This window comes from Etheostoma spectabile, chromosome 17, assembly GCF_008692095.1.
Source record: "Etheostoma spectabile isolate EspeVRDwgs_2016 chromosome 17, UIUC_Espe_1.0, whole genome shotgun sequence".
NCBI classification, from domain to species: Eukaryota; Metazoa; Chordata; class Actinopteri; order Perciformes; family Percidae; genus Etheostoma; species Etheostoma spectabile.
The window spans coordinates 6,292,273-6,310,381 of NC_045749.1; the positions used below are offsets into that span (position 1 = coordinate 6,292,273).

At 38.3% G+C, this 18,109-nt stretch overlaps 2 protein-coding genes and 1 long non-coding RNA gene across 11 annotated transcripts in view; 1 reads left to right on the plus strand and 2 right to left on the minus strand.

The window, feature by feature from the left end:
- Nucleotides 1–2,118: 2,118 nt before the first annotated feature.
- On the minus strand, nt 2,119–6,949 carry LOC116705284 (uncharacterized). Of its 7 annotated transcripts, none has more exons than XM_032541355.1 (8): nt 6,942–6,949; nt 6,100–6,183; nt 4,611–4,780; nt 4,336–4,400; nt 4,055–4,085; nt 3,708–3,920; nt 2,859–2,906; nt 2,119–2,634 (listed from the first exon to the last, which is right to left on the minus strand). In XM_032541355.1, exons 1-7 carry the CDS (start codon nt 6,944–6,946, stop codon nt 2,863–2,865), a joined length of 612 nt encoding a protein of 203 aa, XP_032397246.1. In that variant the 5' UTR covers nt 6,947–6,949; the 3' UTR covers nt 2,119–2,634; nt 2,859–2,862. The 7 variants fall into 7 exon arrangements, with proteins under 7 accessions (XP_032397246.1, XP_032397244.1, XP_032397242.1 ...); XM_032541353.1 differs by having other exon boundaries at nt 2,119–2,624; nt 2,856–2,906; XM_032541351.1 differs by having other exon boundaries at nt 2,856–2,906.
- On the minus strand, nt 2,119–15,555 carry LOC116705287 (uncharacterized). Its single transcript, XR_004335894.1, has 2 exons — nt 15,520–15,555; nt 2,119–2,231 (listed from the first exon to the last, which is right to left on the minus strand). It is a non-coding gene; the product is annotated as an uncharacterized LOC116705287 (long non-coding RNA).
- srbd1 (S1 RNA binding domain 1) overlaps nt 8,635–18,109 on the plus strand; it is a 55,531-nt gene continuing 46,056 nt past the window's right edge. Inside the window, exons 1-9 of one of the 3 annotated variants that reach the window (XM_032541348.1) lie at nt 8,635–8,767; nt 9,224–9,294; nt 9,573–9,984; nt 10,100–10,339; nt 10,992–11,158; nt 12,397–12,514; nt 12,674–12,812; nt 13,268–13,364; nt 13,539–13,725. In XM_032541348.1, coding sequence (XP_032397239.1) covers nt 9,224–9,294; nt 9,573–9,984; nt 10,100–10,339; nt 10,992–11,158; nt 12,397–12,514; nt 12,674–12,812; nt 13,268–13,364; nt 13,539–13,725 — 1,431 coding nt within the window. In that variant the 5' untranslated portion in view covers nt 8,635–8,767. Of the gene's footprint in view, nt 8,768–8,797; nt 9,003–9,223; nt 9,295–9,572; nt 9,985–10,099; nt 10,340–10,991; nt 11,159–12,396; nt 12,515–12,673; nt 12,813–13,267; nt 13,365–13,538; nt 13,726–18,109 lie in introns of those variants that run through there. The other 2 variants (XM_032541349.1, XM_032541350.1) reach the window with 2 other exon arrangements.

The following is an 18,109-nucleotide window of genomic DNA, read 5'->3' on the forward strand; positions in this document are numbered from 1 at the left end:
CTTTTATATAGACCTTAGTGGCCCCCTAATACCAAATCTATCTAAAATTCAGCCTTGGTGTAGAATTACAGCCGCTGTGAGCGGGCAAAGCAGAGAAAGGGGAAGTAACCTTATGATGACGTCATAAGGAGCAGATTCTAGATTGGGCCAATCTAAGCTTTCATTTTCTCAAAGGCAGAGCAGAAAACCCAGGGCTTGGTTTACACTTGACGTCATTTCTAGCCACTGGGGGACCATGGGCAGGCTGGGGGAACGCATATTAATGTTAAAAAACCTCCATAAAGTGAAATTTTCATATCATGGGACCTTTAGTAGGTGGAGCATTGAGTCTCTCCAAGAGGATTTTCTTTTTTTAAAGAAAATTGTCTGCCCTCTAGTGGTCAGAAAATTAATTATAGCAGCCCTTAATAATTTTACATTTTTGCTCTGCAGGGTGATGGAGCATGTAAATATTGCCTCACCTCACACTCATGGTGCTCTTCAGTGTAAATCCTCTGAAAAACCCTTCATGTTTGCAGCTGTCAGAGCAAAGTCTGGTGTGGTGTGACTCATCTTTTCAGGGACAACGCAGGGGTAAATCTTTCACTTGGTAAACATTTTTATTTTTAAATAAAAATATAGTCCTCATCCTTGTAGGGGTTAATTTATGACATTTAAACCATGGCTCCAAAAACACACTTGATTCAAGAATAAGAAGTATTTATCTAGATATTCCACCTCACACTGCTTAAAAAAGATCAGCCCTCAGCCTGCACACAGTTAGGAGGCTCCATCACATTAATGTACGCCAAAGTGGAATTTTCGTTTTAAGATGTAAATTAGTTTTAACTGCACTTGGAGGCTTTAAAGTATTATGTTTTTTATATGTATATATATATATATATATATATATATATATATATATATATATATATATATATATATATATATATATATTAAGAGTGCCTACTCTGGTCAGGACTTGACATTATCGTCTCATGCCATATGTGCAATAGCCTTTCCTGATGTGGTTTGGCTGCCTATTTCATATGCTGGAAACTAGTTGATCTTTTGCACTTGTAAGAAATTTAGGGATTTAAAGCTGTTACTTTGTCTTTCAACAATCAATGATTTTGTTTATTGTCCAAAAAATCAAAACCTGTCAAAGAATCTAATGCAAAATCTGTATTATAAGGACATGTACCAAAACAGTGTCTGCATCATGCTTTGATGAGTGTACTAAAAGTTTTTTTTTTTTTTTTTTTTTTTAATATTTAAGGAAGAGATTTTAACTCTAAAATGGTTAAATAAACAATGCAGTTGCAGTGCAACACTAGTCTGAAAGTCTGGCAGATATTTCAATGAGGTGTGTAACCAATTCTTTTTACATTAAAGCTTTAGTGCTTAACTTTCTGATTATAATGAATGGCTGTTACATTCAAGCCATTGCCAAATGAGTTTTTACAAAGCTAATTAAGACTATCGGCTCCACACAACTCTCAAATTTCTCAGTATGGCTATGTTCAGAAGATTGTGTCGTCTGGTGACTTTTGCGGGGGGTTGGGGGTGCGGTGGTGCACGGTCATGGAAGGTTTGTATCGTGGATGCGTTAACAGTTTTGTTATTACTTAGAATTCCTCATGGGGGTGGCAGAAACTACGCACTAAAGCTTTAATTTCTGATTTAAACGCACATAAATTGTTTAGTTTACAAAACCACAGGTACTGTATTTCTGCTGTTAATATTAATGCACAGTGCTTATGTACACAGTAATGACAAAAGCCATGTTTTATTTCAGATTGAGATTGTGTTCAATTTAGTTTTTACTTTGACTGGAAAGTTCAGAAAATGGTATTGTTTGGTAACTGGAACAAAGAAACAACTTGTGCCTATTGACAATTATTACGTTGCTGTGTTTGTATTGCATGCTCTTAGTTTCTTAAAGTCCTGTCTATTATGTTTTTGCATGTTTTCTCGTATTTTTATTTTTTGAGTAATACCTTTCTTTAAACACTTGATATGCTGTGGAATTTAGAATATTAAGGGTCAAATGTTGGTGCTTTATTCCACTGGCTAATCTGTCTTGTCATCATCGGTTTGAAATTCCTTTGTGATATTGTAAAAGAAAACCACCAAAACTGTCTTTAAGAGTTTTATTTGGGTTGTAAAATAAATGGTAGAAATACAGTTTACAGTTGTCTCAAAAGTAAAGTATTCCTAGTTTCTGATTGCACCAATATGTGTAACTTTGGCTACAGATTCAAGTGACCACACTGTTAATCTAAATATTCAAAATATATTTAAAAAATGTACTGCTCTTTACAATCTTCCCAACATGGAAAATGTTTTTTTTTAATCAAACTGACATGAAGAAATCAAACTATTTTAAAATCCTTAACTTTGAGAGATACTGTTTTTTATGGAGTTGTCATCAATATAAAATAGTTATCAGTGCGCAGATTATAGTTGCAGATGAGTTGCAATAAACTAATAAGATGATAGCAAGCAGATAATTATATAATTTGTGAATTTCTCAGCAGTGTATGTAACCCCATCAGATTATCAAATATTACAAATATGCTGGTGATTAGAAGTTTAGATGAAGATGTTCTTCTGTTGCTCGTCTGTGGAGAAGACTTCATCAACTTAAAATGCCTAAGAAAGTAAAACAGATAATGAAAAAAATAGTTGATTTAGCAGCAGTAGAAAGTAATTTCCCTTTAAATACACCCCTTTCCAAATTTATTTAAATTCAAAGTCTGAAAAAAAAATGCTTTACAGTATAGTAGAGAGGCTAATAATCACATTCAGTACTGCTTACAGATATTTCCTGTATACACATACATAAAGAATCAGAGGAACATGCATGTACTCACCACAGTTTCAGACAAGTGCATCAGGCACAGTCATCAGTTTGCCCATGCGGCCTACAAAGACAGAAACTTAACTGTCACCTACATTATATCTTAAATCATGGTTCAGAAATAATCATTCTTTTCATAGTATAAATGTTTTAGATTTTTTGAAATCTGGCTCCAGATCTGTTTGTATCAAAATAGAAACAGTGATTTGTAATAATTGTACATGCCAGATATTTATTCATACAATTAGTGCAGTATTTCATTCATAAAATGTCAATATTAACAATACTACTTATAATAATAAATTATTTTTTAAAGTTTTGGATAGAGAAAAAGTGAAATCCAGCATATTTTCTATGAAACAGTCCCCAAAATAATTTAGCTCTAGTGCGTAGTTTCTGTCGCCCCCATAAGGAAGTGTCCACATGATTCAAGCCTTCTGTGATTGCGCACCCCCCACCCCTCCCCACGCAGTTGCTAGTAGCCAAGGTGGACACAGAGAATTAAAAAAAACATGATCTTCAGAAGAGGTAATTATCTTCACTCAAGTTTCTGTGCGCGAGTTGCCGGACAACACCAGGTTCTGTCCATGGCCAGACTGAGAAACACAGAGAGAGTGGTGTGGAGCTGATAGTCTTAATTAGCTTTGTAGCAACTCATTTGGCAATGGCGTCAATGTAACACATGTTAATTAATATCAAAAGGTTACGCACTAGCGCATTAGGGGAAAATTAAGCTTTTTGGGTTTAAACTACGACAAACATTAACTAAAATCGTGAATACAAAATGCAAACACTGGTTCAAAACTGCACAAAACAAAATCTGCCAAAATCTAATCTCCTTCTGACTTCATGACCAGTGTCTCACCAGTGAAGACAGGTCCGCCGCAACTGGCCTGTCCTTTCTTCAGGGATCCAGGGACCGCTAGCCCGTCGGCTGGGTTCACACACCAGCAGTGGTCTCTAAAACACTGCTGGGCCTGGTAGAGGCCACGCTCATCACAGGTGGGGCGGAAACCTGGGACCTGCACATTCTTCACACCGGCTGCCTCCAGCTGGCAGTTAGTGGCCTGCGGAGGGACTGGGAGAAGAAAAGAGAGGAGTTAAATGTCATTTCAATCACAAATACTCTTAACGTGTAGAAAGATAAAGATTGATTATCACTTCATACACTGTGAAATATACACACATATAGTAAATATATACACAACATACCATTTTTTTCTGGGACTCCAGTGGAAGCCTCCTGCAATACAACCAGTGAAATTAGAACTGAGCAAAAGATTATTACCACACTTGATTTTACAAGAATATGGCAGGATTCATTCCAAGAGGAACAAGACAGAAACATTACTGTGGGACTATGTTAAAGGTGGATTGTTTTTCTGTCATATCATTAAATTCAAAGAATAAACCTGCACCTACAGCCTGACTGTTAAATGGCTTGGCTTCTATGTCGGGTGATATTATCTTAACAGCATGTTTTTTTTTTTTACCTCGTCCACATCCATTTGCTCGGACAAGGCATTCATGGGCAAGTGCATCCGCACGGGGACAGAAGCTACAGACAGAAAGAGTGCGTGTGAGCGGTAGAAAAAAACAGACTGATTAACAAAATGAAAGTTAGATCACAACAAAGATTTCATGAGTAATATTACAGGTCACTAGGGATTTTTTTTCCTGACATTTGACATTTTCTCTTCTCATTTCATTATATACCAACAGTGTACATTATATCCTTCCTAATCTGAACTATTTTTGGCATCCTCACCAGATCTTCCCTTCGTCATCTGTGACTGCAGGTTGTTGCTTTGCTCCTTCAGAGACGTGATTTCACCCCTCTGGCTGAGGAGGAAGTAGGCGATCATCGCCTGGCCCACAATCAGGACACAGGCTAACAGGGTTATCCCTGCCACCTTATAGGCTCGGGATGTGCGGCCACTGGAAAGCATTAAGAGAGAGAAAGAGGAAGGAGGTGAGGGGGTGTTTGTAGAGAAAGAAAAGAGAAACACGTTTAATTTGGAGGACCTGTCAAACATATACATTTCGGAATGGAATCAGAAGGAGAAACAAAGTGTGATAGACAGTAGAAAATGAGGAGGGACATGTAGAAGAAGTTGTTAATATTTAATATTTATTAACGACTGTAGGATTAATACAAGGTGGGAAAAGACATAATTTCTTTCAGCCACTGACAAGGAGGTCATAGGGACTAAATCATTTGGTAGGAGTGAGAGATCAAGAGAGACAGAGGAGAAAAAATGGACAGGAAAGTGAGGGAGTGGAGAAGAATGCAAAGTATGAGGAACTTTATAGAGGCTGAGAATCACGGCAATTTGAAGTAACAGGAAGCTCAGCCATGGTATTCAGTATATACAGTACGTCATCACCAACTGAGAGATGACATCAGCTGTTGTCAAGCAGAAGCTTAGGAGAAAGTTTGACATGTCTTTGCTTGTTTAACTCACACCAAGGTCTCCTTTAGAAATTCCCTATTGCTTTAAATGTTTAAATGTCCTCTCGGAGACTGCTTGTGAATCTCAAGTAATTGGCGTGTCTACTCTGTGATGAATTTATGCTAAAAATCCTTAAATACAGTCGTACTCATGAAAAACATAACTAAACACATAAAATAAAATAAGAAAACAAAATATGGACATCCACAGACTTTTAGTAGAATTACAACCCATTCATAGGACTGTCTACTTGTTTTGGCAAATTCCATTTTCCTTAACTACAACTCCATTTATGAAGTTTTTTACATATATATATATATATATATATATATATATATATATATATGCTCTTTCCAATAATTTCTCTACAATATTAAAATAAATGAACCGACTGGAAGCTTGTTTGGTAAACCATCACTTTTGTCACAGTTAAAGTCTATTTTATTTATACAGGCCAATATTAAAAATCACCCAAATGTTCATCGAGCAGCTTTAAGCAGTTTCGTTATTGTTGTTTTGGTAATTGTTTAGTAGGCGCTGACCGATACATGATCAGTGTTCTGTACCACACAAATCAACCAAGTTTTATGAGTCTGCTGATTGATTTTAAAGAAAAGCACTATGTTTTATAAAAAACGGTTATCTATAAATTAAAGTATGTAGTTTGTAGTAAATGGGTTAAAACCTGAAAATTCACTGTTTAGTTAAATAATTTAAAGTAAATGGTTAACTTTGTTAGGACCTGCTTTTTGGTTCTATGGGACCCCATAAACATTAAAAAACATGTCCATACACAATCCTTACCCCTGTGCATTGATGGCTGCCTGCTGGTTGGCCAGGAGAGGCTGGTTTGGGGTCTCGGGGTCCGACATCTTCACACAAACACACCTGTTAAAACACGCATACACATCCACATACGTGATTAAAACCAAAATAATACACACACGCACACACACACACACACATAAATTACCTTATTTCAGATCAAGAGTTGCAAGCTGTTTCACAATTAGGCTTTTAATGACAGAATTCAGTGAGATTCTAGCTTTATGGCTGATGACAGACAGAAGGAACTGAAAGCAACAGGGGGGGAAAACCCACACTCACAATAACCCAACACTAGTTGGATTTTTTAAAACCAAATTTCTGATTGGTTCCTCGTGTTGACGCATCATCTATTACCAGGGGCAGAGTTAAAATAGATCCAGCACTCATGAAACGGCCGATTGAGAGGTTTATATTCCCTTTATGTATCTGGTTTAAATTTTGTAATTAATTAAAAAATGTTAACAGAGGATATTGGTAAAGTATTAATAAGGAAACCAATACACATTTTAAGAATACACAGAAACTCTGGATACCCTGTACCATGGGAGAATAATGCAAAGTATGAGCCTCTTTTGGAAATTCTCCATTGCTTTACATGTTATGTGTATGTTATGTTATTTAAATCTCAACTAAATGGCGTGTCTACTCTGTTTTTTATGTGCTAATAAAGACATTTTTCATTGAAGTGGCACTCATGAAAACATAACTAAACACATGAAATACAATAAGAAAATTAAATGAGGACATCCACAGACTTTTAGTAGAATTACAACCCATTTATTATAAAAATTAGTGTTTTGGTCTTATTAGTATTCCACACCATTATGCCTTACCATTATTGTTGGGTTGAGGTACTTTATTACACATGTGCTAAAGGTTCTGTGCTGTTGGTCCTTGTTTGTTATAATAAAAATTAAAAATCTTAAAGTTCAGGATTGATTATTCCTGAAATTATAATATCTCAAACTTTTTCTTGCCCCAAGTCATATCCACTGAACCAGATTTCAGGTCTCCCAATCTCCAATAGACCCCAGCATTACACTGTTTTCAAGTTGCTTTGGTACGCCATTATCATGTCTTTACCATTGAAAAGTGCCAAAAGCATTTTACAGATGTAATGATAGACTATGTTAATATTTCTTAAAGGGCTAACAAATACATTTTCCAAATTAAATTGATTTTCATTTGAATGCTAGCTTGTCAGGAAGGGCGTCAAATAATGCTCCAATGTAAGGCTACAATTTGGCGAGGGAAAAACTGGCATGTCCATTTTGAAAGGGGTGCCTTGACCTCTCACCTCAATATATCTGAATGAAGTGTCACTCAATACTCACTGACTGTAGAGTCTGTCCAGTGCACTTTAGTGTGTTGACTGCTGTAGTGCTTTCATGCTAAATAAAAATTACATTAAGCAAGTGGGTGAAGTATTTCTCTACAGTTTTTATTTGTTTTGACTTTCACTTTTGATGACAAAAAAAGACTACATCAAAAGGGAATTAAGAGAAGTCTGGTATTTGAGAAGCAGTGGCTAATTAAAGGAAGTGTGAGTACAGTGGGGCACAGAGGGATGTAGTGAGACAGCTAAACATTTACAGTAAGTCAAAAACAATTAATAACAAATGTATTAACAAATACAAAGAATATAATTAGTTATTTGTGGCAGAAGTTGAACTGAATCTGTTTATTTTGTACAATAAAATCAAGACAACAGTAACACAATAAAATAAAATAAGATAAAAATTGTGCAAGTGAGATTAAGAAAAATCCTAGGGGCTTAGAAGGAAGGAAGAGACATAGTTCCCCCGTCCTCTTATACGAGTTAGACCATTTACAGACAGAACAGATTGAGATGGGCAGTAAATGCTGATTTTGAAATCAGTTTCAAAGCTTCTTCAACCTTTAACACTAATCATCATGGTATTTTATCAACATATCAAACTCAGGTCTTTTGTATCACAATCTGAGCTCGATATGATATCATCCCGGCTAGACTACTGCATTTCCCTTTTCACCTGGCTCAGCAAGTCATGCCTGGACTGTCTACAACTAGAATGCTGCTGCAAGGCTGTTGACCGGGTCCAGCGAGACGACTCCCGTCACTCTTATCTTATCCTCTTTACATTGGCTTCCATTTTGGTTCTTGTTCTTACATATAGAGCCTTGCTGGTCAGGCACCTGAGTAGCCTACATCTCTGACCTGCAATCCACATGTTGTAGTCCCCATTAGGTCTTTTGATCAGGGTTTACTGGTTGTCCCTTGTGCTTGACCAGCTGCTGAAGACTAACTTACCTTTGTATCATTTTTGCAATTTTTTTTACATTCTGCTTTACTATTTTTATTTTATTCTTTTTTACTGCGTGTTCATCTTCTCTTACTCTATTAAATAAACTCATCAACGTGAAACCATTTTTTTTGTAGTAATCTACTGCACACTCCAGGCCAATGGAGAGCGGTAAAGGCCTGTACGCTAACTTGCCAACCGAGGCGGATGAAGGTGTTTGCCCTTTAAGTCTTTTGGATGTTGCCCCTAGACTGTTTACCATTGGTTGAACACGTACTGTTGCAGGAAGCAGGCATTCTGCTTCACTACCCAGCTACTATTTTCAAACGGAATACACACAAATAATCTGAACATTTTCAACGGTATAAAAGTACTACGTATCTGTTACGCTTTCTGCCGTTCGGAAAGATAGTGCCATGCATTTATATGCCACGTTGGTGTGTCATTTAACCAGCTAACTTTGCTAGCATCAGTGTGGAGCGCCAAATTTGAATTAACAGCTAACGTTAACGCTAACCTTGGTTTTTATAGATAACTTCGACAACTTTTGCAAGGGCATGTCTGCTTCAGTAACGTAAATTCAATGCTGCTGCTAAGGTTAGCATGTTAATGCTCTTTGTTTAACTGTCATTTGCTGGGTGACGACAAATAGCTAGCTAGCTAGCTTACGTGGAAAACTGAACGATACGTTAAACCGCTGACAATTAAACGTTACTTCTATTATAACCATTACCAAGTCACTTAACGTAGTTACATTATTTGACGGCAAGGTTACAGCTTTGATGTGACGCTAGCTAACTTAAGACCTTTTCCAACAGATGATGCGAAGACCCCGAACAACAACGACCAAAGTTGTAGAGAAAAGAGATGACGTTATGGACTCAGACTTGTAAGTGCTTTTTATTCATTAGTTTTCTGCATTGGCAATCTGTTTTCTGCAACAACAGCATGTTCGTGTTGGTCACTGGTGCAAGTTGTCCGATACTTCTAATGGAGACGCGTACCCACCTTATTAGAGACTATGCAAATAAGAATATGTAATCCATTAGAGACACTAGCCTGTGTTATGATGTTGGAGGAGTGCAGGTAAACTTAGGGAAAAGAGCTCAATCGTGTCCATGTTTTAGAATTAGCTGATTTACCACTTTGTTTCTACTCTATCATCAGGTCCTTTTCCCAGACAGTGAGTAGTGATGAAGATAGTGATGAATGGAGGCCAGCAGAGCCGAAGCCAAAAGCCCCCAGCAAGACTGCCAGAGCCCCTGCAGCCGCCGGGGAGAAGAAAGCAGCTGCCAAGAGAACTGCTAAACCAAAGGAGCCAAAAGCACCCAAACAACCTAAAGTGCCTAAAGTTTCTAAGCCAAGGGCACCACGCAAAACTGCAACAGAGCAAAAAACACAGGCCCCTAAAGTTCTGAAGGATTCTGGTGCATCTGGATTGGTTGGAACAAAGAGGAAAAATATTGATGAAGGCAAAAAGGATGATAAGGCTGGAAAAGACAAAGGAGTAGAAGATACAGACTGTCCAGAGGTAGAGAGGACAGAAGGGAGTGGGCCTAGTATCAGAATGAAGGAGGAGGTAAGACTGGTGGCTATATGTACTCACAATGTATTGTCATATTTTTTCTCAATTATTTGTTCATTTTCTTCTCTTACCTCCTTTCTGTTTTTCCTTCTCTTGTTTTTCCTTGTAGAGGGTGTCATTTATCGTGTCAGAAGCCCATCAGGCAAACAGATGGGCGGGCGAGGGGTCATCACTAGCTGGCCTTGAAGCAAAGAAAGAGGAAGTGGAGGAGGAGGATTTCACTTTTGATGAGCCGTGTAAAAAGAAACAGAAGACCATTGGTGCCTGCTTGGGACAACCAACTGCTTTACCATCATCAGAAGCACACACTCTGAGGAATGAACTCAATATGAACTGGGACTTGATAGAGGTATTGCAGGGTTTGTCGGTCTGGGAAAATGTTTGTTGGCCAAACAGCAACACTTAAGTGCTTGTACATTCACATTTCTACCTCTGATAGGTTAAGTTAAGCTAAATTTAGAGGACACTAGGACACTATTGCAATTGCCAGCATGACAATCAAACTCAATGTTGTTGAGCTGTTAATTGGGTTATTACCCTTTTAACACAATGTCCTTGGAAGGTTGGGTTGTGTACACTAAGGCTCAAAGAATGGGAGAGGATGGGGAATATCAACAGGTAGCGTAAACACTTTATCATTGCATTTTGTTGTTGGGGAGTTATACTCCCCAGTGAGTGTATGCATATTCATAGTTGCTTTAGCTGTACAAAATTACAACAAAACAGTCAATGACCACCACCCACAGTGAAGGAGAACATACATGTTTATCACACACGTGCGTAATATCTTTCATATAATTTTGCACACTCTAATGTCTAACAGCTGTCTATAATGTGAATGCACCAACACATACTGGCTCCAACATACACACAATGGAGAAACATTTTTTCTATTGAAAGTTAACCATTGGATGTTATGGTCAGTGTCTTACTGCTTAATTATATATTTGTGTATATACTATATGTACTGTTTTAAAATCTTTGTGTGTCCTTTCCATCAGCTGCTGTCCAATCTGACATGTGTGGAGCGATGGGTGTGTGTAAATATCATTCGTCTGCTTCGTGAGGACAACACGGTTCCGTTTATGGTGCGCTACCGCAAAGAGATGATTAACCACATGGATGCCGATGCTGTCCGAGATGTCCAGCTGGTATATGAAGAGATATGGTCAGTAAATTCCATATCTTAAATTTAACTAAAAAAAAGAAACTAACACACCTCATTACATCGCTCATATTCTGCCAGCATGCATTAAATGCTTGCAGTGGCACATTTACATTCAGAGTTTTGAACTGTAACAGGGTTTTCCTGGCTCAGAATGGGCCTTTAGGGGGTGACTACACATGACAGTAAGCATGATCAAGTCAACGTACAGTAAAGGCATTGAGTCTGTGTTACCTTATTTGACAGAAATTTATACATTTATCTGTTATTTTTAGCAATTTGATGAACAAAAATATATATTTTGCTTGAGTAAATGAAACTAAATATTTCAATAAATCACCGGGTGAGTCTGGTACAGCCCAACTCTGGAGACAAAACTGGCATTAGCTCTCATATTTATGTTCAACGGTTGTTTAGTAAATTGCTGTAAAACACATTTAGAGAGGATTTGAATTGCTATCTGATATCATTTTAAAAAACTAACTAGAAAAACATTGGTGAACTCTTTTGCAATTATGTCAGCACATAATGTAATCTGAAAACTGCTGCCCTGGTTAAAAAAACAATGCAACTGATCTCAGCTGGTATTCTGTCTACAATGGAGTGCAATGGAAATTTGTGAGTGACCCCAAACTTTTGACCGGTAGTGTAGTGAGTGAGGTGAGTGAGTGAGTGTGTGTGTGTGTGAGTGAGTGTGTGTGGTGTGTGTGGTGTGTGTGTGTGGTGTGTGTGTGTGTGTGTGTGTGTGGTGTGTGTGTGTGTTGGTGTGTGTTTGTGTGTGTGGTGTGTGTGTGTGTGGTGTGTGTGTGTGTGTGTGGTGTGGTGTGTGGTGTATAATACTATATAATATATTATATATATATTATATATATATATATATATAGTTAATATAATATAATATAATTATCATTTTGGTGCTGGTGAGTTTCTTTTGGGGCTTGCTAAAACCTCTTTGGGGGCTGCCAAAAAGTCCTCTATGCAGGAAGAACCCTGCTGTAACCAGGACAAGTTCCTTCATATGAGCTCAAGAGCTGAAAAGAATTGGGTTAGTTTCCAGACAGCATATTTGACGTTGGCCACTAGATGGTGCTAGTCGTCAACTTTTAAGGCCCAATACAGTAACGTAACAGTGTGTGATGGTTTTTCATGTATATCACTCTATCTTGTGTCTGTGTGTTTTAATTCTACACTTTGGATACTATTTAACTTTTTGTACATTTGTGTGTGTCTGTGTTGCTCAGTTCTCTAGCCAAGAAGACTCAGTCTGTGATTCAGACCCTGAAGAAGGATGGAGTTTTGACAGCTGAGCTGGAGCAAAACTTGAGGAGCTGCCGATCAGCTGATGAACTGGATCATGTGGTCAGAATCTCATTTTTATGCTAAAGTAATATCTGTCATTTGGAGATCTAATTCTTGGTTGCAATATTAATTATCCAGACTTTCATCCACACTTGAATGTGGTTCTTACACCTCTCCTTGCCACTCATCTCAGTCTGGTGCGTCTGTCTTTGTCTGTAGTATTCTCCCTATAAGAAAGGCAGTAAGCTGACGAAGGCTCGCAGGGCCAAAGCACTCGGCCTTGAGGCGGCCGCCTCTGCACTCATGGACACACCACACACTCTGGATTTAAGGGCATGGGTAAAACCTGGTACTGAAGGTAAGACATAAACACTGCCACACACATTTTTAGAAATTCAGTTAAACATAGCACTGAAGGTTAACATTATACTTGGACAAGAACCCCTTGGACCTATTGTCCGTGGGTCAGACTCATGAAGAAAATATATTTTTTACTTAATAGATAACATTTTGTGAAATTGTTGATACTAGTTATTTATTATGGACAGATTTGTTAGGGATATTACATGAATTAGGGCACATGATCACTATTTTGGTTATAAATATTTTTAACTTGAATTCAAATTGTAAAAAATGTTAAAGATTTGGATAAAACATTTATCCACAATCGTATACAATTACATTTAAATAAAGAAAAAATGTAACAATTGGTTGAAATTATATTTGCTCTTACAGGCTTATAGTGCTTTATTAAAGCTCCACAAAAATACTGTTTTTAAGTACACTATGCATGTGTTTTTGTGCGTATGGCAGGTCTGTCATCGCTCAAAGAAGTGGCTACAGGTGTGGAGCATATCTTGGCTGATATGATAGCTAAAGACCCTGAGACACTGACCTATGTGAAAACATTGTGAGGACATATCCACATGCACACAGCATTTCAAATTTTCTGTGATGATTGGTTTTCATTTTTTTACTGTGTTGCACTGATACTGTTACCAGAGTACCTTTTTACCTACATTGATGATAATAATACAGTTACCTTCTTTTTCTTTCCCTCTGTGTTTCTCTCCTGCTGTGTCAGGTGTGAGAACAGCTTTGTGACCATCCAGTCCTCTGTGTCCAAGTCAGCACTAAAGGAAAAAGAGCAAGAAAAGTCTGTCCAAGGCCACAAAACACCAGGGGCCCAGCAAAATAAAAACAAGGACATTGACAAGTTTCACCTCTACGTCGACTTCACCTGCAACATCCACCGCATCCAGCCCCATCAGGTACCAAGACAAAACAAGGCCAACTGGCATTTTTCCTTTAAAATAAAACCACCAGCATTTATGGTATAATGGGACAAATAATAGCATAGCTTTAAGTAAATAAATATGAAATGAATGAATATGAAAAAAACTAATTATTAAAGTATGCTGGATCATGCTTATCAGCACACCTGTATTAAGTGTTTTGCCTAGACTGACACACGCGTGTGCACACGCACACCATCTGTTTGTGTTTGTGTCATTTCTGCTGCTACCGCTTCTGAATGCTAGCCATGTCAGTCGCAGTTAGCCTTGTCTGTGCCTCCATATTTACCCCTCCTGTGCCCTGCTCTGCTTCCTCCGCTCCCCCTCTGTCCCTCTAGTGACTAGTGGGTTACTCAGAGTTGGTCCCGGGCCTCATGTGTCACCACAGCTTCCATCACCCGCTGCCTCTCTGCCACACCACACTCTGGCAACCGCTCTCTGCCCTACAGTCATACAATCACATAAACATACATGCATGCACACACACTTGCTCACACACAGCACACCCTGAAAGTCCCCTCATTCTCTCCTCTTAACATATGTGACATGTCCCCTGCCGACATGCCATTGGATTAGGAGGCTTTGATTGACAGGTGCTCTCCTGTAGTGACAGCTACTGCTGCTGGGCCGTCAGACGGACGGAGGGATGGGGAGAGCGAAGGGGGGTGGTAAAGGGAGGGAGAGAATGAACAGATGAGCGACATTGAGGTGCGTCTGTCATTTATCTCACTTGCTTTGCTCTTATCTGCCTCCCTCTCTTTTTTCTGACTAAACATCAGCCGTCCAATCTACTCCACACCTCCCTTTTCCCCTCTCCTGTCTTGTGAAGAAAGGCCTTTAATTCGATGACTCGCTTTTGTCATGGAGCGTAAATCCACAGGCTGCTGTGACCCTGCTAGCTGTCGGATTCCGGCTAAAATGAACCTTTTCTAGACGTCAAGTTGTCGGGAAGGGATGCAGGTGGGAGATGTGTTTTGACAGGAGGCATGTGTGTAAGCAGTAAGCACACACTTGCCCGTTTGCTTTAGCTCATTTAATAAGCCCACAATTTAGGAGCTTGTAAAATGACTGAATCGATTAATCTGTTATCAAAAGAGTTGGCAATTAAGTTTCTGTCGATCCACTAATTGATTAATTCAGTTCAGACCAAAAAATAATTTTCTATAATGACAAATTAGGTTAAATTACATTTCAATTAAATTCAATTTTATTTATAGTCTCAAATCATGACAAGAGTTATCTCGAGACACTTTACAGATAGAGTAGGTCTAGACCACACTCTATAATTTATAAAGTCCCAGCAATTCTAGTAATTCCCCCAAGAGCAAGCATAGTGCGACAGTGGCGAGGAAAAACTCCCTTGTTGTATGCGTTATAGAATTATATAACTGTATTCAACAGAAATTAATCTAAAGTTAGTGTATACAAAGCTCTGGTATTATGTCTTCAAGCCATTTGACATATCTAGTTGAGATGCTTAGCTCAGATTTAATTCCGTCAGATCCAATTTGAAGTCTTCTTGTTCGGGTACACATTGACCTTATAGCTATCAGCAGCCGGTACGCTCATGAGTATGCCAAGGCGGATTTGTTGAATGTGCAGTGGGCTAATTTTTTTATGTGATTTGCGTTGTGATCAAATGGTAGTTTAGCGCTTCAGTGTGGGGCTTGCCTGCAGAGGAGCTTGGGTAAATGGAACTGTTTCATCAATTAAACACTTCTTTTTGATGGACAGGTGGAGAAAAAACTGTTTATTTGCACTGTCACTCACTGTGTGTGTGTGTGTGTGTGTGTGTGTGTGTGTGTGTGTGTGTGTGTGTGTGTGTGTGTGTGTGTGTGTGTGTGTGTGTGTGTGTGTGTGTGTGTGTGTGTGTGTGTGTGTGTGTGTGTGTGTGTGTGTGTGTGTGTGTGTGTCGTAAAGTTCTGGAGGACCTCAACCTCTTTTCCATTTCAAGAATGGCCCCCATCCAAAAATATACATAGTATGATACTATTGTCATTAGTGGTTTCTGGTCTGTTTAATCTCCTTCTGTCATAATGAAAATGAATGAATGAATAATGAAATAACTAATAAAACATTTGGTAAAGCCACATTTTAAACTTTGATGTAAAGTTAGTGATAAATGAAATTCTCTACCTCCTTCCTCATTCTGAGCTGAAGACTGTCAGACTCCTTGTTGTGTTTGTTTGTTTATGGATAAAATAAGAGTGTAAAAGAGACACTGACAAGGAGTAGTACAGAAATGTTCCTTTGTTTAATAGACCAGTGTGTCACAGATCTCTTGTGGTGACTTATCCATGGATATTTAGAGAATCAATATTTATCTGGATTCTTACTGTTATACACTGTTATACACTTATTATTGAATAATATTCACTCAATGTAGCTTAATTCCACATGCGTCAATAGTTGTAATTACGGCTGCTCGATTATGGAAAAAATCATAATAACAATTTTTTGGGTCAATATTGTGTTCCTAATTAACCCGATTACTTGTTCTATTTATTAAAGATTTTTTATTTATTGAACTTAAAAAACAGTGAAACAGTTTAACAAATCATGAAAACTGTGACATTTCCCTTAATCCTTTTTTGTGTTTGAAATTGTTTTTCTTCTATTCAGAACACAAGACAAAATAAGAGTTTACTTGCAGCCAGGTCAAAAAGTGTGCAAGGGTGTGAATCTGTGTGTCTGCATGTGTCTATCTTTTTGTTTATCCTTGATACGTCGGATAGATGGATGTGTTGATGATAGTACTTCTCTAAGAAAGGGTGAAAGAGAGAAGGAGACAGACAGAGAGAAGACGTTGGCTGACTGCCCTCCCTTGGGGGCTGGTGGAAGGATGAAGGGGCCTCTTGGAAAGACGCTCTGTCTGGTCTTGTAAGGGTTTGGCCAGTACTTAGCCACATGTCACTCCTGGCCCATCTAACACACAAGCACACACTTCTCACTCTGTCTCACGTCACCCTTCCTCTCGGATCACCCTCTTTCTCCCACCAGTGACCCAACCCAGGCAGAAACTGAGAGATGTGCAAACATCAGCGAGGACAGTGGCCAGTATCCAAGGAAAACACAACAAGGACACCGATCACACAACTGTTGAAGACAGCCGAATCTTTTGGGGCATAGTTGCGTTTACCACAGTTAGGGTTTAGCTACAAAGCAAAGGGAAGATTTTCTTTCCATTGGTAGTTAAATTATAGGATGCTCAGACGTGTTTGTGTGGGTTAGTATGCAGCGGTGCTTATCTGTATTGCTTTAAAGTGTGTGTTTCATGCAGGCAACAAATGGAAGGATGGGTTTTTGGCAAATGTTCAATATCAGTTACAAAGAACTTGCATAATAAGTACAAAGATGATTTAAGATTTAAATTGTCTTTTTGTCATGCACCATAGCACTGTGTATAGACATTCACAGTTATAGACAGTCACAGTTTTGTGTATAGCTTCTGTTGTCTTTAGGTTTAGGTTATCTAATGTAGTGTGACCAACAATAGATAGTGTTTTGGTGTGATACTTTCAACTACCGTCATTTCTTTCATTTTTTTTCTGAAAACATTGGTTTATGAATCATTACTTATTTTTACTTGATTTTTTATTTTTTTTATTTAACCTTTATTTAACCAGGAAAGTCCCATTGAGGTTAAAAACCTCTTTTTCAAGGGAGTCCTGGCCAAGAGGCAGGCAAAAACACAATCAATTCTTTATAAAATTATACAACACAGATAGTTAAAAACATTTACAATGTAACAGGTCATTCAGGCTCTCTCAATCTGGATTTAAAAGCATTTAAAGAAATAGTTCGATAATTTCAAGTCTTTTTGCAAAGAGTTCCATGCAGAAGAGCGGAGCAGACAAAAGCCTTTTTCCTAGATTTGTACGGGCAAATGGAACATGAGCCGCAAGTGATCATCTGATTGCAATAAATGACACCACAACTTCTCCATGTGATCAACTACTGATGTACGTGGCAACAGACCTAGCATGGCCTTATAGATAAAAATATCAATGCCCTGATCTCCTGTTTGACACCGATGGCCATCCACTCTGGAATACAAGTCACAATGATGGGTTAGATTTTTACAATTTGTAATAAATCTCAGACGCAGGTACACATGTCAACTTATGCGACACTGTGCTGAGGCAGTCCCATACACCATATCACCATAATCTAAGACAGATAAAATGTTGCTTGACTAGCTCTTTTGGCTTTAAAAAACAAAATTTATTTTGAAAGAAAAAGGACAATTTGAGTTTAAGTTTTTTCACAAGGTTGTCTATATGAGGCTTAAAAGAGAGGGCATCATCTAGCCAAATGCTGAGGTACTTATAAGAATGAACCACCTCTATGACATTTCCAG